This window comes from Octopus bimaculoides, chromosome 3, assembly GCF_046866305.1.
Source record: "Octopus bimaculoides isolate indiv1 chromosome 3, ASM4686630v1, whole genome shotgun sequence".
NCBI classification, from domain to species: domain Eukaryota; kingdom Metazoa; phylum Mollusca; class Cephalopoda; order Octopoda; family Octopodidae; genus Octopus; species Octopus bimaculoides.
The window spans coordinates 164,847,019-164,872,371 of record NC_142930.1 but is presented as its reverse complement, the minus strand read 5'-3'; the positions used below and the strand labels follow the sequence as shown (position 1 = coordinate 164,872,371).

The window sequence follows — 25,353 nt, the reverse complement described above, 5'->3', positions numbered from 1 at the left end:
GGACTCTTTTGCCGAATCTCTAAATTACGGGTACTTAAACACACCAACACCGGTTGTCAAGCAGTGGTGGTGGTGGTGGCGTGACACACGCATAGATATATATACATGTGCTTACCAACAACATAGTTCTGGGTTAGGTCTCACTGCGTGTCACCTTGGACAAGTGTCTTCTACTATAACCTCGGGCCGACCAAAGCCTTGTGAGTGGATTTGGTAGACGGAAACTGAAAGAAGCCCGTCGTATTATATATATATATATATATATATATATATATATATATATATATATATATATATATATATATATATGTGTGTGTGTGTGTGTGTGTGTGTGAGTATGTATGTATGTTTATGTGTTTGTCCCCCCAACATCGCTTGACAACCGATACTGGTGTGTTTACGTTCCCGTAACTTAGCAGTTCGGCAAAAGCGATCGATAGAATAAGTACTAGGCTTACAAAGAATAAGTCCTGGGGTCGATTTGCTCGACTAAAGGCGGTGCTCCAGCATGGCCGCAGTCAAATGACTGAAACAAGCAAAGGAATAAAAGAATATATATATATATATATATATATATATATATATATATATACATACATATATATATATATATATATACATACATATGAGAGCATATATATCGTAAGAGCGTCGGAAGAAATGCATTGCGCTATTCTCTGGGTTCAAATGTTACTGTTGTCAACTCTGCCTTTCATCCCACTGGGTTCCTAAAGTAAAATATCATCCACTTAACCGGGATCATTTTATTTGACAAAGTCCTCTCGCCCAAAGTTTTACGCTTTGTACAACTATTTTTTAACCTCAGCCTAGCCCTGATCGAGCCGACAAACCTACAACTACAAGCTTTTCACCCCTCTATTTTCTTGTATACATTTATATATGGTAGACATTATCCAATCTTTCTTCTATGTCTTTTTCTTTATAACAGTAAAATGTCATTTGAGGGTGATTTGGCAGTTATTTCTAGTAAATCATGCGAACACGTGGTGGTTCCGTCGTTGGTTTGGGCGTTGCAAGATTAAAATGTAGTAGTAAGCTTCGTATATTAAAAAGTAGATATATCGTATTTGATGGCATAAAAACCGTAAGGGCATAACAGAGGCACACGATTTCATCAGGGCATATTTAGGGAAAGGCGACAACAAAAAGCAACTTTTAGAGGACAAAAGCACAATTAACATAATATTTAAAGTAGCTTCACGTAGAAAATCCGGGGTAATTTGGGGTGAAAAAATGTGCGTCTGATTATGCCATCAAACACAATAAATATCAAAAAATTCGAATAGAAAACTTGACGACACGTATAAATTAATGACTTGGAAGGATTGTCGCTGTTAAAAAAAATATTAAAAAAACAAAACTTGATAATGTGAAGAACTATTTGTTTAGTCAGCATTTTTCTGGAAAAAAAAATGGTAAAGAACCATCATCAAAACCATGATGCAATATAAAAGAGAAATTAAACACAAGTATATTAATTAAAAAATTAATTATATTTCATCTTAAATATCATCAATATAAGGTGTATTTATGTTTTTCTCGTGGTCTTTTGGCCGGCTCTTTACGTTCTCGATTCAAATCAAGCTGAGATCATCTTTGCCGTTCATTGTTTCTGGGTCGATAAAATAAAGTACCAGCCAACCATTATAGGTAGATATAACCGACTGTTCCCCCCTCCTCTTAAATTTAAGGTTTTGTGCTTATGTAAAATAGATCACAGATTTGATAGGGTTACTGGGGTAGAACTAAAAGTTAAGAGCGATCAGCTGGAATGTGATTGATTCATTTCGATAGGACTGAAATAGTGCGATAGAGTTATTTCCCTTCTTACCGGATGTTTCTCTGATTTCCCAGAATCCTGTTAGCGCCACGTCCTCACAAGTGGAGACATTGCAAGAAGGTGTGAGAGACGAAGACCAACAACAACAACACCAGCCACAAACACCAGCCACACTCGAACTAAACATCCAACATGAATATTTTCAGGCTCATTGGAGATATGTCACATTTGTTGGCAATCATTATATTGCTGCTGAAAATATGGAAGACAAGATCTTGTGCAGGTTAGCCAATATTGAATGCCTTCCTTTCACTCTTGCACTTCTGCTGGCCTTTTTTTCCCTCTCTCCCTCTCTCTTCAAACTGACAACTTTACACCGGTTCATTCATAACTTTACTTCACAAACCACAATACACCATTTCTTCATTTATTCATATTAAACTGCCAATTTCCTTCCAGCTTTTTTTACCCAGCATCTAAAAAGGTTTTATTGTATAACGCTTTACAAGAACGCACCATTCATGAAACGAAGATATTTCATTGTCGATCTTCATGTATAACATCGTTCTAATCCGACTCCTACTCGCTGAAACGAGAGGCGTTTAATTATATTAAAGGTTACTTAGATAAAGTTGGTTAGCAGTGATAAATATTAATCTCTTTCATGAAATCTCTGAATTCTTTGCACCTTTTTCGAGAATATTTTACAGTATTTTATCTGCAGCAAAAGTATTTATATGGATTTATATACCATTCCCTTACAACTAAATTGTTGCTATAACTTGGAATGCGTAGATGTGTGTGTGTGATTTTTGTTTGGTTCATAATTGCAGCTATCTTGCGACATCCTATGGTCCGGATCTTTAACCTTCATTCATTACTATATTGAACGCACCTGTAAATCATTCTGATTTTTTTTTTTTGTTTTTGTGTAACTGGTTAATTAATTGAACACCTGCGTTAGCTTTAAAATTTGGCTTCAGTAGTAACGAGTACGAATTATCAAGGAAGTTCTCCACCCGATAACTGTGTCTCTTCCACGCGCGCATACATACCCACATGCAGGTGTGCTGATACATATATGTATGTATAATTATATGAGGGAAGTGAGCAGTGGATGTTGTATAGTCTGTGGTAGTTTTTATTCAATGTCAATCATATATTTAATTTGTTAGCTTTATTTGAAAGAGTACCCTACTCCCCCTACTGATTTTTAAACACCTGTCCCCTGCACTATTCAAATATCGTTTGATATCAGTATTTAAAGTAAACATTGTTTATTGATAAGTTTATAGAAGCAATTGTTGAGAAATCATTGGAGAAGGTGTGTGATTACTCGACATGGTAAAAATAGCAGCCAGACCATACACATCATCTCAAACCACACCGTATCGCCTTTATATATATATATATATATATATGCATCTATCTATCTATCTATATATATATATGTATATATCTATCTATCTATATATATGTATGTGTGTATATATATATATATATATATATATATATTCATGCGTGCTCCATCTATGCAAAAAAAAAAAAAATAGCAACCAAATCCCTCTCTTTCAAATAACCTACCACCTTTGAAAAAAAGACTGGATGGTTACGTTTTTGATCATAGTTCTGTTGCATCAGGCTTGCCTTTGAACTGACCAACAGTTGCATGCAAACTAAAATGATTATGTTGGTTGTTGTGATGATATTGCTGTATATATATATATGGCTATGCAGTTAAATCTAAATTGCTGCCGATTTTCTGCTGAAATCTGCAGTGAACCCTACGTAGAAATCACTATTAGAATGCTTCGTTGTAAATGTTTCCATTTTGCTGGCTCGGCATAAAAGTTAGCTAACACACACACACACACACACACACTGAGAAATCAGGAAATGATTCACAAGGTACTTTCTTCTTCTTCTTCCAGAACCCTGCGAAATATTCTCTCTCTCTTTCTCTTCTCCTACTCACACACATTCTTTAAATATACAACAATCAATGTAAGTACTGAGATGTTTTAGCAACATCCTGCCGTTTTCCATGGAATGTCAATATCTGCGAGGAAAAGAGTTTGACGGTTTGTCTTCAACCCTGCCTCATGAAATATCGAGAGACGTTGGCGGCGGCCGACTGTGGGTGTGTGTGACTGAGTTCTAGTAGTAGTAGTAGTAGTAGTAGTAGCAACAGTAAAGAGAGTAGGGAGACAAGACGAAGGGTTATGTATAATTTGCAAGGTGGAGGTTTTTCTAAGTTGTAGTGTCTACGTATGGCGTGGACACGTTGCTAGTCAAGCTCTATCGACTGCTGTGCTGCCACATAAGCCAGAACTCCGTGCTCACTTCCGTCGATCTCTCACTTCCTTCTCTCTCGCAAACGTGATTCTCTTGGATTCTTTTTTCTATCTTTTATACTTTACTTCTTTTCTTTGAAAACTCATCGATTTTTAAAAAAAGAAAATCCCCCCCCCCATTCGAGAACAGTTAATAAAACGACTTTTAAAAAAATGTTGGGTGACGTATTTATAGTCTTTAAATTAATTCGCTGTGGGCGGGATTCGTTTGAATGAAAAGTCCCATTCAAATAAATAATATACAAGCTGCAAATATCTATGCATCTGGGTATTGGGCCCCTGGAATATAAGAGCTACGGACCTTCTACTTAAATAATTTACTGTTAAACACCACTCGGGGTCGGTTTTGTTTCTTCAATTGATTGATAAATTTTATAGTCTTTATGTCGCTGATAACTATTTTTTTCTACTGTATTACTGTAGCAAGTTTCTTTTTAATTAAATATTAGGTTTGTATCATATAGCCGTTGTAGACTTGCAAAATACATGCGCATACATACTCTGTATTTATGTGTGTGTGTGTATATATATAGATATAATAATATGGTGTATGTACTTAATGCATATATCCTGTATGTATATGATGCATTTTATATGCACACACACACGCACTGATACATATAAATTGTAAGTTTATCGTGTTTATGTGCATATATAAAATATGGTGTATGTACTTAATGCTGTATGTATATGATACATTTTATATACACACACTGAGTCTATATGATGCATATATAAATTGTAAGTTTATCGCGTGTTTGTGTGTATATATATTTTTGTGTATATTGTGTATGCATATGTCCAGGGGTAGATGGTGGGCGTTACTTCTATAGCCTGACCTCTTTAATTTTTCTCGCCGGTGTTTTTGTAATGGTGTCCGGTCTCACTCAGTTGTCTATTCTGGCATTGTTTTGCGTCGGTGTGTCACACGAATCCAGCATATTATTAGCGGAGCTAAATGAGATTATATACACCTAGTCTTTTATACTTAAAACATCTGACCCCACCAACCAAGGGAGGCTCAGCACGGTCCACTCAGCCTGCTAGATATAGCAACTAAATCCCTAGTAATGTACACTGTCTTAAAAGAAAATAAGAGAAAGATGCATTAAATTATTTGGTTTAGAGATACTTTTGGGTGAAGGGAGTTCCCGACGGGATGGTCGCGGTTAAAACGTCTTTATAGTTCTGCTCTATCGGGACTGAACATTCAATCGTCTGCAATTTTTTTCTTAAAATATCTGGACTATTTTTTTTCCTTTTCTTTAGTTTCTGTTTCTATGTATTTTGTACTGTTTACCTAATACTTCGAATTACCTGTTTCAGCTTTTTACGTTTTATGTTCAAATCCCAACGAGATCAACATTACTTTTCGTTCGCACGGGGTCGATGAATTAAGAACCCAGCAAGTGAAGAGCTAGGGGTTTATTTACTCGAATATCCCTACAAATTACTGACTTTTTGCCTTTTACTTGGCGTTAATTTTTGGAACTTTTAAGATGGATAATTCCGTGTCCGATATTACAACGAACGGCGTGCGAATATTCGCCATTTGCCTGAGAACATATGAAAGTCGGCTGAAGTTAGATAAATATATAAAAATAGAAGTATTATTTAACTAGTTGCTAATCTTGCCCCGGATGGAGCGGGGGTGGGACTCTACTTGGTCGTTCGGTTTGCTAGATATAAGTCAAATTCCATCTCAAATAAATAAATATATATATATATTAGTTGTTTTCCCTGGACATAGGTATAAAATAGATATGTTAGGTGATGGTCACGGCTGGAATGTTTGACCAGTGAGAGGTGTGCCCAATCACGGCTGCCTTGGCGTTAAATAACAGCAACATTTTTGAAGATGGGCCATCAAAATAAGGACATTGAATACTATAGTTTCAGATCCACTATGTCTAAATAAAAAGTTGGTATGATCATGGCTGGAATGCCTTTGATCATAAGGGTCTGCTGGACCAGAGGAGACTGGGTGCTGAGACAACTATTATGAAATGACAGGATGAATGTTTTTTTCTTCTCCAATAAAGGTACAAGTCACTTAGGATGGGGACTACTCTGAACCTGGTTTGAGAACTCTAGTATTGGCCACCATCATTATCCATTCGTTTTTTTCCCATGCATTCCATTTTAGGGTTGGCTCCAATGGGCTGCATTCCCTTAATGACCAGCCACTTGACAGAATGCATTTTAATGTGGCACCAGCTCTTGAAAAATTATCGTATCCCCAGCAAACTTAAAGAGTCCTCTCTACCCTACTTTGTCTCTGTCTCTTTCTTTTCCATATAGCCAGGCAGGAAGAGAGTTAGAGAGAGAATGTGTGATAGAAGTAAGATGATATAAGAGAGAGTGAGGGAGTGATAGACAGCTGCATGATGGTTATTGGTAAGGAGCTTGGTTAGGAACAACCTGACAGAGTAATTAAAGAGAACCAAAGCAAGAGGGTATTAGGGGAGAATAATACAAGAGATAATGATAGATAGCTACCAAACAGTTGTTAAGTGACTAAAGAGAAAGTGTGTGTTATGGTTGGTGACAAGAAAGGAGATAAGGCATGATTGAAGGGAGAGTACTGGAAGAGAGAGAGAGAGAGCAAGTGATAGATGTGAAACATGGGTGATAGTATTGGTATCCACCAAGAGGACAACTTGTCTTGACCTGCTGAAATTAGATTTAGTTTCGGTGACATGACCTCAGTTTGAATTGAAAGATTAACAGGATCAAAACTTGGCTCTTATTATTCACCACCTTTCTCATTTATTTATTGAATTCTCATTGCCCCTTCCAATTCTATCAAATTCTATGTGCATCCATCTTCTTTGTCCCTTTATTCCTGGGAGGGTCATGGTGGCAGATCCTATGTCGGGTCCTATAAGAAGCAGTCATCATTACCCTTTCTGGCTGGATTCCCAAGCATGACCAACTGAGATTTAGAATATTATTTCGTTAAGATAGTTTCTACACATATTCTATAGAACTCCTAGCCAACACTGATTTTTGCTATGTTTCGTATCAAGATGTCCAATGTAAACAAACAATGTGATCCAGGACGAAAATCGGTATTAAGTGTATATGCCATATTACAGGGATTGTTGCCCCTTCATCAGCTCCCATCGAACCCATTATTGCCTCCAAACACGTGCTTATAAAGAACAACCTGAAAATAGTGTTTAACGTCCGCTTTCCATGCTGGCATGGGTTGGACGGTTCGACTGAGGGCTGGTGAGCCAGAAAGCTGCACCAAGCTCCAATCTGAACTGGCAAAGTTTCTACACCTGGATGCCCTTCCTAACGCCAGGACTTATAAAAACATTTAGTCTGCTTCATAGTATATTATGTTTGCATAACAAAGTACCACAAATCATTAACTATGGATATTATCCAACCAGCTTGTTCTTGGTCTACCCTAGGCCTCCTTCTGGTTGGCTTGGCTTGAAAAATCTATCTGGCAGTTCTTTCCTACTTTCTAATCACATGTCCATTGTAAAGGTGCAGTGATCTCTCAATGCTAGAAATAGCAGCCTGATCTGGAGAGACTCCTTGATCTCTGAGACACATACCCTGTCAAGTAACATTTCTATCCTCATTTAACGCCCGTTGTCCATGCTGATATGGGTTGGACGGTTTGACCACGGCTTGTAAGCTGAGGGGCTGCACCAGACTCCAGTCTGATTTGGCAAAGTTTCTACAGCTGGATGCCCTTCCTAAAGCCAACAATTCCGATAGTGTAAAGGGTCAGAGGAAAAGTCAACCTCAGCAGAATTTGAACCACTAAGCATTTTGCCCAGCGTGCTAAGGATTCTGCCAGTTTTCATATATTAACCTATATAATATCCCCTTGTTAGTGCCCCCTTCTATTAATTTTGGAGATTTGAGATGAATATGTCTCCAATATATCTAGTCTTAGTTTCCAAGTCATCTAAACTGTTTAGGGATTATTCTCTTTATAAGTTAGTCAGGGGAGAAAAGGGGGCACTTCCTCCCATGACTTTTACTGCCCCTTTAGACTGGTAAGACGCATGTTGTTGAAGCTCAGGTTCAAGATCTATCCAAAAAGCACAGGTAGGTGGGAATTCCAGAGGGATGTTGTTCTGGGGAGGTAGGACTGGTAGAAGTGTTTAATGTGTTATGTAGTAGGTGAGATACAAGAGAAGTGGGACAGGTCAGTTTGGCCGTAAGGGGATGCTGCTAGTCAGTTCAGATGAGCCTAAGCCATTGTAGTATTGGTAGAAATGGCAGAGAGAGATAGAGCATGCTGGTGAGCTGTCGATCAGTGGAATGGCTTTGTTTTGGATTCAGTGTGGAGAATCTGTGAGCTGTGAGTGTAGCACCAGCACAGTTGCGTAGATGTGTGCAGCAGTACTCAAATGTCAGTTTAACACAAACTTTTTATAGGATCAATAACAGAGCCTGAAGAGAAATCCTAGTTTTTGAGGGAGTTTTGTGTTTGGACAGTGCTCTTATAGATGTGGAATTATCAGGGGAGATCATCAGAGATGTGACAGATGTAATTCGAAACAGTTTGTGTTGTTCATGGTTAGAGAGTGTATGACAAGAGAATTGTTTTGATAAGATTTTAATGTGAAATATTTATTCACAAGGTTATCAATCTAATAACCTGTATAGGTCAGTAATATACATGATAGGCCAGATCAGGATTAACTTATACACAAGCTGTTGTTTTGAAGAGTAAGCTATCAGCCAACTTGCTATTATAGTCACCTTTCTCCCTTTCGCTGCAAACTGTTGCCAGTTTCTTATAATTCATCTGTTGTGCTTCTTAAAAGGTCCTGTGAATTTCATGGCTTTCTTTCTCAAGATTTGTTTAAGATTAATTTAAAACGTGATAATAATGAAAAATGTCTTTCCTTGCTAAAAATAATTCACTACAAATTATATTTCTTTTTTCTTTTAATCTAGTTGTCTGTGTATATCAGACTTTAAGTATAGACAACTATAAAATGTTTGATGTAGTTTTTGTTTAATGACTAAGAGAAAACCTCATTTTAACACAGTATGAGAGAAAATCTCTCATGCTGTCTTAAAAATACAATATATGTCAGAGCAAGGTGAAAGTTGTGCCAGACGTAACTCACAAGACTGTCCAACGTATTTGACCTTTTTGTCTTGCAATGTACTTGGTGATCCTGTTGGCGATGTTGCAGTGTAAAAAAGAACCCAGAACATTCTGTAAAGTGTTAGGAAAGGCATCCAGGTGTAGAAACCATGCCAAAGCAAACAAATAATGGGGCCTGATATTACTTCCAGCCTTGCAGCTCCTGTCGAACTGTCCAACCCGTGCCAGCATGGAAAACAGACATTAAATGATGATGATGGGCCTTACCTACTCGTTACATGCCTAAACAAAATTCATTCCTCCTATATATAGGAAACAATGAATGATACATTTACTGATATTGCAGAAAGCTGCTGGGCTGAAATATACTCAGTGTATGCAATTGAAATGATATTTGCCACTCTCCAGTTTATAATTATGTTTCTAACGTGTTCATGAAGAGATTTCCTCTTGGACAAAAACCACAGCATCATAACTTTCAATAGTGTATATGTGAAAAAATGATACACAGATATTTTAATTTTATGCTGGTTCAATTGTGTACAAAATCTTTGAAATAGTTTACAAATTGCCATTTGGCTACTAATTATAAATTTTTTTTAACCTAATGGTTTTTGAAGCATTGCATATAGAATTCTTATTGTTATCATTTAGATGTTTACTGGGTGCTTTTGTTCATGCCATCTAACTTATGAGGTCGCCATGCAGCCTGCAAGACTACAAACTCAAACGGGTGCAGCTTTAAGTTAGGAGATAAGGGGTTAAAGTATGAGGGAAGGGACCAGAGAGGAACAAGTATCTTGCTGTAGAGGGGTCGCATTTTAGAAGAGAGAGTGCAGGATTGTAGTTGAGTAGGGAAGAGATTAAAAATAATGGTGATAGGGTGTCTGGATGGATCATTAAGGTCCAAGGTGAGATGAAGTGAGTAGGGGGGGGGAAGAACCAGGAGGTGGAGATTGTAAAAGTGTATGGGAGAGTAAGAAACGGTTAATGGGTGAGGCAGGGGATGATAGGTTGGGAAGGGAAGATGACCAGTGATGGTGGGGGGGGGGGGTGAGAGAGAAAGATGTGGAGTGGTTGGGTAGTTTGCAGGAGTGTCATGAGAAAAGTGTTTTTTTTAATCAATTTATTATTATTAGAACATCTTCAAAATCAATCTTAAGCGTTGAGAAAGAAATTCATTAAATTCACAAGGCTTATTGAGATGCACACATTGACTTTTTTTAGGTGTTGTACTCTTTGTCTTTGCAGCCCCTGTTTTTAAGTTTCCACAGTTGAGGAGCTATAAAAGGGCTTTCCAAATAGTTTGGTATCCATGTGATCTTGGGGTCCCATAGCATGGAACCTTGGGCAATTATCTTCTACTACATTCCTAAGCTGATTGACACCATGTGAGTGGATTTCCTTGACAGAAACTGTGTAGAAGCCTGTCGTGTATGTGTGTATGTATCCCTGTCAATATCATGGAATGATTGATTGTAAGCAAGTATCACCTTCATACAAGCAATGTTCACTTCCAGTCTTCCATGACAAACTGGTCAGGTCATGGGAAATTTTAAGGGAAGGTTATAATTTAGATCTCTTTAAAACAAGAACCTTGTATCAGAATCAGGGATAGTCACAGACAGGTAGGTATCAAAAGGGTTAAATTATATGATGTATCAATTCACAGCATCGGTAGTGGGAGCACTGTCTAAATGACAAGTACTAAAATGATTTGTTGTGATGGACTCAAATCCTATTTTCATTTGGTAGGTTATGACACTAACAAAGTCTTATGAGTTTAATGCCAATATTATTTTGTTTAAATATTGTAAATATGTTTAAATAAAATAAATACCATTTTTGGTATTCATAATATTTGAACAATATCAATATTAGTTTTGGTATTTGAAATATTTGATTATTATTAATACTGTTTTTGGTCATTTAAAGAATTGGTTCAAAATATAATGTAACTTTATTCTTTTTTTCTCTATTTTCAATTATTCTTCCATGTTGGTATGGATTAGGTTCTCTCTCTTCAAACACAATGTTCGGAAGGCTAGTAGCCTTCCTGATAATAGACGTTCAAAGTTCAAGGATACACACACACACACACACACACACACACACACACACACATTAATGTTCGTTTTTATGTTCATCATTATCATCATTGTTTAACGTCCATTTTCCATGCTGGCATGGGTTGGACAGTTTGACTGAGGTCTGGAGAGCCAGAAGGCTGCACCAGGCTCCAATCTGGTCTGGCAATGTTTCTGCAGCTGAATGCCCTTCCTAACACTAACCTCTCTGAGAGTGTAGTGAGTGTTTTTTACATGCCACAGGAGCCAGTCAGGTAGCCCTGGCATTGATCATGTTTGGATAGTGCTTTATACGTGCTACCAGCACAGGTGCCAGTTGGGGGCATCGACCACGTTCAGACGGTGCTTTTTAAGTACCACCGGCTCAAGAGCCAGCCAATCAGTTACAATGGAAACAAGAGTACAGCTTTATTATTCTTAAACAAGAATATTATTGACAGTGACTTCGAAGTTTTGGCCAGTTAAGCCATCATTGGACATAACTTTGAAGTCCCAGTCAATAATATTCATCTTTAAGAATAATAAATAAATATGTATATCAAATCTTCTTGCAAGGCTTTGGTTGACTCAGGGCTAAAACACTTGCTCAAAGTGCTATACATTGGAACTGCTTTTAAGACCACATGGTTGAAAAAGCAAGCTTCTCAACTACGAATCCACACATTTATAGGACACTTGATAGTAAAATATTTTGTTGTGATTATTCTAATTACAAGTTATTTCTGTCTCTGGTTTAGTGTTTGTTTTACACCTGTTTTCCCATACTAACACAGGTTAGATGAACACTTGTTATTAATTTACTTCTAGATGGCCTTCCTGTATCAAACCCTTAACTATTTTGCAATCAAGGAAGTTTTAGTTACTCATTTATGAAAGTGAGGAACGACCGGATGAGTTGTTGACAGAGAAAATGTCAACAAACCATCTGTAGCTTAGCAGTTCTATATAAACATTCCTGCATGTACACACACACACACACACACACACACACACACACACACACACACACACACATTATAAAAGAGTTTGTGTATATAGCATCATTCAATTCCTGTGCTAGCATGGATGAGATGGTTCGACAGGATCCAATGACTGTAGCATGTTCCTGTGTCTCCTTTGGCATGGTTTCTGGGGATGGATGCTCTTCCTGGCACCTATGGGTAGGTGCAGGCTTCCCAACCATGTGGTCTAGGTTCAGTCTATTTGTTCGGTGCCTTGGACAAGTTCTTCTACTACAGCCCCCTTGTGAGTAGATTTGGTAAACAGAAACTGAGAAAAGTTTGTGTGTGTGTGTGTGTGTGTGTGTGTGCATACACATGTCTTTGTGCTTACATTGGTGTGTCTCCAAAACTCTGTGAGCTTCCAGCAGTGATAATGTTGTCATTTCTTTTGTTGAATATTTTGTTGGCCTTTCATTTTCAATGTCCTGTGGAATAAGAAAGCCCTCACTAAAAAAAAAAAAAAAAAATGCAGATAAGGGCTAATGACAGGAAAGGTATTCAACACTAAATCAATGGATTAATAGAAGACTAATCCAACCCATGCTAGCATGGGGAAAACTCTCATAAACTGAACTAATGAATGAACATACAACAGGTCTCTACACAATTTCCATCTACTAGATTAACTCATAAAGCTTTTCCCACCCTGGGGTTCAAGTAAAAGACAGCCAAGGTGCCATACATTGTGGTAGAAACTAAAGCAGATTTCTTAACCATATAGCCATGCTTGCATCTGGCAGTTTGGTTATATGATGAAACAATACATAGTTAGTGATCCTTCTTTAGAACAGAAAGCACTTTAATGCTAATCCTTGCAAATTGTATGGTCCCACCACTTCACTTTTAAACAAACAATAACTTCCATTACGACAGTAATCCAGTTCACTGTATATCAGCTGTGGCCGTTGGACATAACACCCGGGCAACGCTAGGATGCATTGCTAGTATATTATAAATGATGAATGTGTGTCTATATATAAAAATAAATATCTGAGATATATTTCATGTATTTCTATCTCTTTTTTTCAGGTATATCTGGCAAAAGCCAAGTGTTGTTTGCTTTGGTCTTCACAACTCGTTACTTAGATCTGTTCACATCCTTCATCTCTTTCTATAATACAATAATGAAGGCATTCTTCATTGCCTCCTCCTATTTCACTGTCTTCCTCATCTACTACAAGTTTAAGGCGACCTATGACAGCAACCACGACACGTTTCGAGCTGAGTTTTTGGTCGTCCCCGTTGGTGGCCTTTCTGTTTTGGTCAACTCTGAATTCACTCTATTAGAGGTACGTACATCATTTATCTAGTTTTAAATACTGTATTTCTATGTTTGTTGTTATTTGCTAGCATGTTGGACAAGATGCTTAATGGCTTTTCATGTCTTCACAGTCTGGGTTCAAATTCCACCGAGGTTGACTTTGCCTTTCATATTTTTGGGATCAGTAAAATAGGTACCAGTTGAGTACTGGGGTCGATGTAATCAACTGTTCCCCTCTTCACAGATTTCAGGCATTATGGCTATTAGTAGAAAGATTTGGTGCCACATAAAAGCTGTAAAAAGCATCCAGTACACTCTAACATTGAGAAGGGCATCCAGCCACTGTAACCCTGCCAAAACAGACAGTTGGGGCCTGGTGCAGCTCCCTGGCTTACCGGCACCTGTCAAACTATCTCCCCTTTACCAGCATGGAAAACACCTTAAATGTTGATGATGATAAATGGTTTCATATTTTGGCCTTGTGCCAACAGTTTTAAGGGGAGGCGTTTAGTCAATGTCATCAACCCCCAATACATAACTGGCACTTGATAAAAATCAAGCTCAGAGGGATAAAAGGCAAAGATGACCTTGACAGGATTTGAACTTATAATGTAATGAGTTGCAAGAAATACAACATTGGAAGAAATACTTTACAGTATTCCTTCAGGCCTGCTACAATCTGAGTTCAAATCCTTCTGAGGTCGTCTTTGTCTTTCATTCCTCCAGGGCCAATAAATTAAAGTAACATCAAGTACTGGAGTTAATGAAACCGACTAACACCTCCTCCCATTATTAAAAGTGCTGACCTTGTGCTAATTATTATTATCTTATATTTGTAGAAGATTGAATGAAAGGAATTTAAGTAGGATGCCTTGTTTGTATTTTGACTACAGAAAATAGATCAGAATTGATCTATTTAAAATTTGTGTTTGGTTTGTAATCATGAGATTTTGGGTTCTGTCCCACTGTATGGTACCTTGAGTGTCTTCTGCTGTAGCCCCTGGTCAACCAATACTTTGCGAGAGAATTTGGCAGACAGAAACTGCTAAAAACCTATCATTCATGTATGTATGTGTGTGTGTATATATGTATATGCGCTGGTGCCATGTAAAAGGCATCACCATGCCAGTGGCACATACAAAGCACCATTTGAGCATGACCAACGCTAGTGCTGCCTAACATTTTTTAATACAATTTCTAATAATATTTAATTATAAAAATATATGCTTTTTTTTTAAACCTCAAATAGCTAGGATTGTCCATCCAAGTAAAATGGAAATCAAAAGGGGTCCATAGATTAAAAAATGGTTGCAAAACTCAACTGTGTATAACCTATATATATATATATATATATATTCATATTTTTTCCATCCAAATGATTTTGAAGACTGTGGAATGAATGATAATCAGACGGGGCAATGTCTGGCGAATATGGTGGTTGGGGCATCGTTTCCCATTCAAACTGCTCCAGCCTTTCGAATGTCAACCTCGCTGTATGTGACCGAGCATTATCCTGATGGGAGAACATCTCTTGATGGGAAGATAGTTGTTTTTCTTCTAGCGCTGACGTAAGCCGATCAAGCTGCTCGCACTAGATCTCCCTTGTTCTCGTTTGGTTTGGGTTCAAAAATTCAAAGAGGACTAAACCTTTCATATCCCACCAAACAGATAACAATACCTTACGTGGGTGAAGACCTTTAGCGTGGGACGCTGGTGCTTCTCCTTTCCCTACCCACTGTCTTCGGCACTTGACATTTTTATAGAGAACCCATTTCTTGTCACCAGTCACTATTCGGTCCAAAAAAGGTTCATTCGTGAGACATGACAGCAAAGAAGAGCACACGTTCACTCTCTGTGCGCAATTAGACCCGGAAGTTTGTGAGGAACCCATTGACCCAATTTACTGAGTTTTCCGATGGCGCACAAGTCTCGATGAATGATTGAAGGAGCAAATCCAAGCTTCTCTGCTACTTCCTCAAGCTATGATAAAATTTTGTTCCACCAGGGTTTGCAGGACATCCTTGTGGAGCTCTACAGATCTTCCAGAATGAGGCTCATCTTCTAGGCTATAGTTTCTGGCTCGGAATTTCTGGAACCACCGTTGACACTGGCTTATGCTTATTGTCCGATCCCCATATACTGCATTGATATTCCTCGCTCTTTCCATTGCGTTGTTGCCCTTATTGAACTCATAAAGCAAAAAATATGCTGAATATGCTCCTTTGTTACTTCCATTATAGGTTTGGAAAAATAACTGTTAAAATCGAACTGCACTCTTTAAAACTTGCACTAAGAATAAGGACAAGGTAAAATTATTCCCTGCTTTTATAGCAAGTTGATGCAGGTAGTTTATCCCACCCCCCTCCAACTTTTATTTCATGCAGTTGGAAAAATTGCATTATTTATGGGATGATTCAATATAAATTAATAATCTACATCTTTATACACCTTGCATATAAATATACTGAATTCCTCAACTCCTTTATCAATGCTTCATTTTATCCTTTTCTTCTTTTCTTTTTTTTTTCCTTTTTTTCCAGATTTTGTGGACCTTCTCTATTTACTTGGAATCTGTAGCAATTTTGCCTCAGTTGTTCATGGTGAGCAAGACTGGCGAAGCCGAGAGTATTACCAGCCACTACCTGTTTGCTCTGGGAAGCTATCGCTTCCTCTACATCCTAAACTGGATTTATCGTTACTACTTCGAGGGATTCTTTGATCTCATTGCTGTTGTTTCTGGATGTGTGCAGACTATACTTTACTGTGACTTCTTCTATCTATATATCACAAAAGGTAACTACAAAGATCTTGCCAAAGAAACTGGAACAATATTGTCTGTTTAGACAGAAATCTTTTGCTAAGAGTTCAAAATAATTGCAAGCAAAAAAAAAAAAAAAAATTGTTACTTTTTAAGAAAGCTGTCTCATTTTCTCCAATGAATATTAATAGATGAAAATATATTAAGCATTTACTTAATGAATATCGATTTATTCTATTAATACAGTGTTCTATTAATACAGTGTTCTTTCAATCTAAATATATATATATATATATATATATATATATACATATCTATTTACATATATATATATATATATATATATATCTATATATATATATATATATATATATATATATATATATATACATATATATATATATATATATATATCTTAAATTTTTTTGATGTTTAAATCTCTGTAATGGTGCTTCCAGAATATTTATGAAGATTAATTTTCAGTGGACTTAATCATACTTAATTAATGTTGGGTTTTAAATAACGCCTAATTTCTGTTCAATTTTGGTTATAGATTTATCTATTTCTGGTGGCTTCCTACATTTTAGCTCTTTCGAAATCCCTTTTTTTCCACTTCCATTATTTCCAATATAGGAATATTTTTTGAGTCATACAACTATTAATTCTTTTATTATTATTTTTTTTTTACTTGAAGGATTGATTTATAAATTTATTAATATTCTTCATCCTAAGGTGGCAAGCTGACAGAATCATTAGCACATTGGGCAAGAATTCAAAATTCAAATTCTGCCAGAGTTGACTTCGCCTTTCATCCTTTCAGGATCAATTAAAATAAGTACTCAACTCACCCCAGCTCCCAAAACTGATGGCTTTGTTCCAAAAAGCTGGCAGAATCATTAGCACATTGGGCAAGAATTCAAAATTCAAATTCTGCCAGAGTTGACTTCGCCTTTCATCCTTTCAGGATCAATTAAAATAAGTACTCAACTCACCCCAGCTCCCAAAACTGATGGCTTTGTTCCAAAAAGCTGGCAGAAACATTAGCACATTGGGCAAGAATTCAAAATTCAAATTCTGCCAGAGTTGACTTCGCCTTTCATCCTTTCAGGATCAATTAAAATAAGTACTCAACTCACCCCAGCTCCCAAAACTGATGGCTTTGTTCCAAAAAGCTGGCAGAAACATTAGCACATTGGGCAAGAATTCAAAATTCAAATTCTGCCAGAGTTGACTTCGCCTTTCATCCTTTCAGGATCAATTAAAATAAGTACTCAACTCACCCCAGCTCCCAAAACTGATGGCTTTGTTCCAAAAAGCTGGCAGAATCATTAGCACATTGGGCAAGAATTCAAAATTCAAATTCTGCCAGAGTTGACTTCGCCTTTCATCCTTTCAGGATCAATTAAAATAAGTACTCAACTCACCCCAGCTCCCAAAACTGATGGCTTTGTTCCAAAAAGCTGGCAGAAACATTAGCATGTCAGACAAAATGCTTAGCAGCATTTCTACATATCTCTTTACATTGTGAGTTCAAATTCTGCTGTGGTAGACTTTGCCTTTCGTCTTTTCAAGGTCATTAAAATAATACTAATCAAATATTGGGGTCGACATAATTGTCTTACTACCTCCCTTAAAACTTGCTGGCCTTGTGTCAAAATTAAGAATAATAATTTCTAATGACTTAAAAAGTTAATTTTGATACTGATTTTAGCTCTCTCTCTCTCTCTCTCTCTCTCTCTCTCTCTCTCTCTCTCTCTCTCTCTTCTCTTTCTCTCCCTGCAATTTTGATAGACGACTAGTCAGATTTGAGAAAATGTCTTGCAAAAATTACAAAATTTTAAATATGGAAAATATTTTTAAAAACTGAATACACCTTAACATAGATTTTTATTTATTTTCTCCCCGTCTCCGTTTTTTTAAAGAATTAATAAAACATATCTGAAGGAAATATTTGCTATATTTTGGACGTGAAAACATCAAGCATCGACTTTTTCTCATGTTGTCTTCCACACAAGAGGCTTAAATCAGAAAATGGTTAAATATAGAATTATTTTGTGCCAAAGCATTGCCTTTGATTAATGGAATACTAATACCGTGTAACGATCATGTATCACCACACACATTCACTATTTTTGTGAGTGTTAGGTAATTAATTTCTTGGTATAATTATATTTCAGAATTAATTAATATTTTTTTTACCACACTTGCCTTCTGAAAGTTAATTCTGTTTTATTCACCTTTTTTTTTTTTAAACAACATATCATAATACTCATAGAGAAGGGAAAATTAGGGCTCCCTTCTGCACAAACACTGCTGTATTTAATACATTCTTATACATTGTATTTCTTTCCGATTACATTTAATACATATTATGTGTATTATATTTTTTTAATCTTTATGAACAAAAAAAAAAAACCTCAATATTCACAAATATGTTATTCATAGAAGTAAACTTTAAATCCAGTTTTACACATTTCCACTTGCATCTATTCGATCTTGATTATTGTAAATTTTATCCAGTAGAATTTTCTGTGATAAATGTCTTATAATTCTAGTTATTTAATTCTTTTCAAGAAAATTTTTACTATGAATGAGATTATTATTATTTTTATTATTATTATGATAACAACAATTATTACATACTATATTAGTTAACGAGGTTGGTATGTTGAGATTTGGTAATGACAAATTTCCTGAAATCTTGAGAATCTTTCTAAAGGTCCTTGCAGAATACAGCATTGCACTTTGTAGGTTGACAGTGCAAGTCCCAATTTCAATATCTTTCAGACTCTTAGGTAGCAATTATGGGTGTTGTGCCTAGTGCATCCATTACCACAAGAATAACGGTCAGCTTAGTATTGCTTCATCTGTCTGGCTAGGTCCTCAGATTTCTCAGTTTTTTTTTTACCAGTTCTTTGGTGTCCACTCTGTTATGGTATTGCAAACTCTCTGATCTTACTCTGTTTGTTTTTCTTTTTTTTTTTGTCCTCAATAATCATATCTTGTCTGCTTGCTTCAATAGTGTTGTCAATCTTTGTAAGGAAGTCCTATAAAATCCTGTAATTATTTTCTATCACAGCTTCTGGTTCAGCTTCATAACACTTTTCTGTTACTTTGAAGCCACACTTTCAGCTAATAACCCACATTATTATTATTATTATTATTATTGCAGTAGATTGACAGGATTGTTAGAATGTTGCACAAAGTGCCTTGTGATATTTAATTACGGCCCTTTACTTTTCTAAATTCAAATTATACTGAAGTCAATTTTGCCTTTTCATCCCTCTGTGGATTTGGTGGAATAAAATACTAGTCAAGTCGGTTTGATCAGCTGACATCTCCCTTCTGTTCTGTGGCCCTGTGCCTATGTTAGAAGCTATTCGGTGGTGAGCTGGCACGATTGTTAGCATGTGATCAACTATCCCCCTCCCTTCAAATTCCATGCCTTGTGCCTATAACAGAAAGGATTATTTTTATTGTAATAAGGCAGCGAGCTGGCAGAATCGTTAGCACACCGAGCAAAATGCTTAATTGTATTATGTCCATCCTTACGTTCTGAGTTCAAATTCTGCTGAGGTGGACGTTGCCTTTCATCCTTTTAACATTGATAAAATAAGTACCAGTTACGCACTGGGGTCGATGTAATCAACAAGCCCCCACTCTGAACTTATTGGTTTCATGTCAAAAAATTGAAACCATTATTATTATTATTATTATTATTATTATTATTATTATTATTATTATTATTATTATTATTATTATTACTATTATTGTTATTGTCATTATTTCTTGTGCTTTTCAGATCCTAAAATTAGGCTTTTTAAGATCTCTCCATCAGGTCTAAGTAGGACCTAATAAGGCATTGTTTTGGTTCAGTGCTGACATCATATTTGATTTTAAGCTGATCAAAGAATTGTAGCAGTTTCTTTGGTAGTGGTCTTCCTCTTTCTTTCTCCTTCCATCCTCACCTTTGCAGAGTTGGTCACCTTTGCCACTTCTTCAGCTGCTTCATTATGGCCACTAAGAACTGCTTATTTTTATTCTTAAGGCAATGTGCTAGCAAAATTGGTAGGATGTCAGATAAAATGCTTAGTAAAATTTTCTGTCAACTCCTTATGTTTTGAGCTCAAATGCTATCTAGGTCAACTTTGCTTTCACTTTTACAGGGTCATAAAAATATTAGTCAAATAGTTGGGGGGGGGGGGGGGGGTCAATGTAATCAACTGACTCCCTTCCTCTTAAAATCGAAACCCTTACACCAACATCAAAAAGAATTACATAATTTTTTTTTTTAAATTGCTTACACTGTAATTGAGCTAAATTACAGTTTTCAAACACTTCTAATGCAACATTTGTAATGTTTCACTTAGAAGTAGATCAAAAACAAAACCAAATATATTATATTGAACGTTTATTTTTGCTAGTCAATAGTTATTCCATTGTCAGTTTTTAAATCCTCGTTGTATTTAGTGAGGATAGGATTCACAGGAGGCCCAGGACAGTCGCATTATTAAACCTAACTTTAACTCTATTACAAATTCAAAACATCTTCTTCTCTTCAATTGGAAGTCGCTTTCATGATGTAGGAAATATATTTACATCTACTTAGTGTTGAGTTTTCAAATATGAAGTGAAAGTTATAAACATTTTATTTATAAAATGTTTGTCTTGTCCTTTTCCATATTTTTCTATTCTGTTTTTAGAAGTATTTCTATTGTTTTATAATTACTTTTTTTTTTTTTTTTTGTAGAGTACATATTGATTGTTCATATTTGAGGAATGGACAAATGGTTTTCTATTTGTATATATGTGTGTGTGCTTATGTTTGTGTGTGTATATATATATATATATATATATGTATATACATGATGGCCGTCCACTCGTGACTGAAGAAGACCATAGCTGACCCTCAGGAACATTGTGCACTCTAGGACTAACTTATATTTTGCATTTGCAGCTCCATTAGAGGCTAATGAGCCCTGCTCTTGACAAGCATACACAAATGCTAACATTGCAGACCAAGCTTTCCCCATTCACTACGCCAGCTGTGCACTTTCGTGCGGCTCACTTAAGTTCTTCATGCTGGATACGTACTCTCTCAAAAGTGTCGATCCCCTCCTTAACCTGCTTCCTCCATCCGTGGTGATGACAGGCATTGTTCTCCCAGTCAGTGTCTTGCATTTTACAGGCCTTTAATGAGGACTTGACACAGTCCTTAAATCACAGCCTTGGTTTCTGCTGGGGTCTCTTTCCATTCACAAGTTCCCCATGTAGCCTCTGCTTAGGATCCTGCTATCCTTCATTCTAATAAGGTGTCCAGTCCAATGTAACCGGTGCTTGTGCACCATCGCCTCAATACTCAAGATATCAGCTGTCCTCAGGACCTGTGTATCTGGAGTTTTTAAGGTCCAGCCAACATACATACATACATACATATACACACATACGAAAGAACATTACCTAAGCGGTTAGGGTGTTGCATTCATAATCAGTAGACCATGGGTTCAATTTCCAAACTGAGCAGCACATTGTGTTCCTGAGCAAAACACTTCATTTCACATTGCTCCAGTCTACTCAGCTGTAAATGGGTCACCCCTGTGATGGACTAGCCTTCTGACCAGGGGCAATGTTGGCCTGCTCACCTGGCTGATAGAGTGGCATCACTTGAAAACTAAAACAATACAAAGTGCATTGTGACCAGCAATGTATAACAACATCCAATAGTCTGGTTGATCATAAGATATATAGTATACACACACACACATAATCACACAACATATAAACACCCATATGCATATGTATTTACACACACACATATGTAACTGTATATACATGTATAAATGTTTATACAGGTACTGAACCTTGGGATCGGAGGTGGTCCAGATTTCTGGATTTTCCACATTTCTGGACATAGGCTTTTTAGACATGGTAATAAATAAAAATTATAATAAATTAAGACAAATAACCATTTAGCTATGAGTGAAAGGCGTCCACACAGGAACTGGCGTTGTGTGATGCATACACCATAGAAACCAAAACAAAGCAGCCAGGCGGTGAATTACTACAGCCTGCAAAATTCAAAGCTTGCCAGTTTCAAAAATAGCTGGATTTCTGGTAATTCCGAATCTCTGGATTCTGGATAAGAGGTTCGGTACCTGTATTGATAGAAATGTGTAATTGGTTATGATTATTTCTGCATTTCATTATACATCTATATTGCCAGGGCAGACACTGGAGCTCAGCATGTTCCTCTGGTTTGTCGGTCCCTCTCAGACCATCCAACCCATGCCAGCAGGGGAAACAGACATTTTCTTAATTTTCAGATTTCTTTTCCTTTTTTTTTTTTTTTTTTTTTACTGCTATTCTTCATGATTTCAGAAATCCTTGGTTATTTCTGTTTTAGGTGTTGGTCATAAATATCTATTTTACAGTTAGTTGTGATAAAAGTTGTCTTGTCTTAATCTTATTTAATTACTACTAGGGTCCTACTGATCTTAACTTTAGGGTCTCGTTTTTCTCTTTGCACTCATAAAGTATTTTGGTTTTAGATTTTTTTTGTTTGCTTTTTATATATTGGTAAAAATAGAAAAGGGGTTGAAAGCCAGAATCTTTTTAAGCTTTGTCGTTTATACTAATAGATGACTTGTTTTGGTAGTTGTCTTATGGTCTTTGAGGTGAAACTATGGTGAATAGAATCAATAGGTTTTTCTATGAAGATTCTGAAATATTTCAAAGCTTTACGTTTACAACCTTCTCCTGCCCTCTTTGACAGCTCTTGGATTTTTATTTTTATTTTCCTCTTCCAGTTTTACGAGGCAAAAAGATTACTCTACCAGCATGAGCGAAGAGGCTACAAGTTTGCCTGAGGCATGAGAAGGCTGCAAGTGTGCTGCTACTACTACTTCTACTACTACTACTACTACTACTACTACTCCTCTGATGGGTTGGAAGAAGTTGTTTGTTACTGGTATCTATGGCTGGCTTTCACATAAAACACTGTGGTAATTCATCATTCTCTTCCTCATTGATTTCATCTTACCAAGCAGTGAAAAATCCTCATTAAAGCTTTTAACAAAATCCCTTCTGGTTTCATCACAAACCTCTTCTTTCCTTCCTGCCATCTCTTTTATTTTAGGGTTACATTGCTCAACCTGTTTACTCCCTTCTTTCCTTCTTAGGTTGTTAGTCACCTTGTGTCAATGTCCTTTACTTAAACCTAACAACCAATGATAGAACCACACAGCAAACTTCTTTCACTTGACTTCTCTCCTTCTCTTTCTCTCTCTCTCTCTCATATGATTCCTCCAGCACTGCGACCTCCTTAGACCACAGCAGTGTTGGAACCAATCTTTCAAAAGACATTTCTATGAGATTGTGGTTGTAAACAAATGATACAACAAAAAAGAAGAAAAAAAAAAAGGAAGTTTCAAATGTATAATAATTGAAATGAATTATCACATTTTTTCTTGATATCTCTTGAGTTATATTATTATTATTCCTTCATTCCTTATCTTTTGCCTTTGTTTTAGTCTTTTATTTTTTTTGTTTCCAAAGCTTAAACTCTATTCTATTCTTTATTAAACTGTTATTTCAATCTCGTGGAGTGTTGTTTTAAGTTAAAATCCACACAGATGAATCATTAAACATTTTTTACGCACATACATAAGCACACACACAAACCACACACACACACACACATACACACACACACACATACACACTATGAAAGTCACTATACATCCTGGTACTTTGTTTCCAACTAGTTAGTCATTATGTTCATAGAAATTCACTGGAACTTTGCTGGAAGAGTACAACAGCAACAGTACTATTCCCATTTTTCACTTTAAATAACTGTGAAGGAAGAAATTCATGTAAAACTTTAGCTTCAGACAGTCTCAGCCATTATTGTATGCCTACTGATTTCTGAAAATTCTTTTTCCATGTGAATAAATCATATTTCATTGTAGGATGCTGTTCTGTCATTATTTCTAATTTAATGTAAATTTCTTTTTTTTTTTTTCTTGAATGCTTTTATTTTTCATTATATATATATATATCATCATCATTTAAAGCGGACGTTAAACGATGATGATGATGACATATATATATATATATATATATATATATATATATATGAGTTAATAACTTTATAATTTCCATTTTGCTTTTCAACAATTGATTTCACTTCCTCCAGCTAATTCTGTAAGAGTGGACAACAACCTGTTGTCAAGGGTTTCACAAGGTCCCCTTTCCACTTATCATCCAAGTACCAATCTGAAACCTTTCTGCTGCCCTCAATAAAACAGTTTTTCTGAGCATGTTCTACCCTTATTATTATTATAGCAGAGAGCTGGCAGAAATGTTAGCATGCTGGGTAAAATGCTTAGTGACATTTCGTCCATCCTGACATTCTGAGTTCAAATTCTATCATGGTCAACTTCGCCTTTCATTCTTTTGGGGTCGATAAATTAAGTTCCAGTGAAATGCTGGGGTCAATGAAGTCAACTTTATATATAAATGAAAAGGACATTTAATTTAGCTACACATGTTGGTGCCATGTAGAAAAGCACCCAGTACACTTTGTAAAGCGGTTGGCATCAAGGACAGCATCCAGCCATAGAAACCATACCAAAACAGATGATTGGAACCTGGTGCAACTTTATATATTCACTAGCTGACGTACCCGGTAATTCCCAGGAAAGCGGGGCTTATCCCTTGGTTCCATTCTCATGATTGTTTTACTAATCCAATTACAACAATACAAAGTATGTAGCCCTTAAAATGGGTTTTGTGCATTTACAGAGAATGCCGAACTGTCTTACACTGGATCTTGCTTTTAGGAATTCCCAATGAGTTATGAGTACTCAAATTGTGAAGTCAGTTATGTAATAACATGAAATTAGCTACCTGATAGTAAGAATTCAAATAAAGTAGCCCCAAAAAGGGCTTTAATGCATTCACTGAGTATATAGAACATAGGAGGAAATACTAATAAGGTATGT

General features: G+C 36.4%; 1 protein-coding gene across 1 annotated transcript; it reads left to right on the top strand.

Annotated features, from left to right (window-relative positions):
• Positions 1-1,895: 1,895 nt before the first annotated feature.
• On the top strand, positions 1,896-24,317 carry LOC106879761 (ER lumen protein-retaining receptor 2). Its single transcript, XM_089349963.1, has 4 exons — positions 1,896-2,084; positions 13,362-13,621; positions 16,134-16,386; positions 23,158-24,317. The coding sequence occupies exons 1-4, from the start codon at positions 1,994-1,996 to the stop codon at positions 23,190-23,192; spliced, it is 639 nt and encodes a 212-aa protein (XP_089206089.1). The 5' UTR covers positions 1,896-1,993; the 3' UTR covers positions 23,193-24,317.
• The last annotated feature ends 1,036 nt before the right edge of the window (positions 24,318-25,353 follow it).

Coding starts and splice junctions, on each gene's coding strand:
- LOC106879761 (XM_089349963.1), top strand. CDS start 1,994: ATGAATATTTTCAGGCTCATTGGAGATATGTCACATTTGTTGGCAATC. Junction 2,085..13,361: donor GAAGACAAGATCTTGTGCAG/GTTAGCCAATAT, acceptor TCTTTTTTTCAG/GTATATCTGGCAAAAGCCAA. Junction 16,387..23,157: donor CTATCTATATATCACAAAAG/GTAACTACAAAG, acceptor TTCCTCTTCCAG/TTTTACGAGGCAAAAAGATT.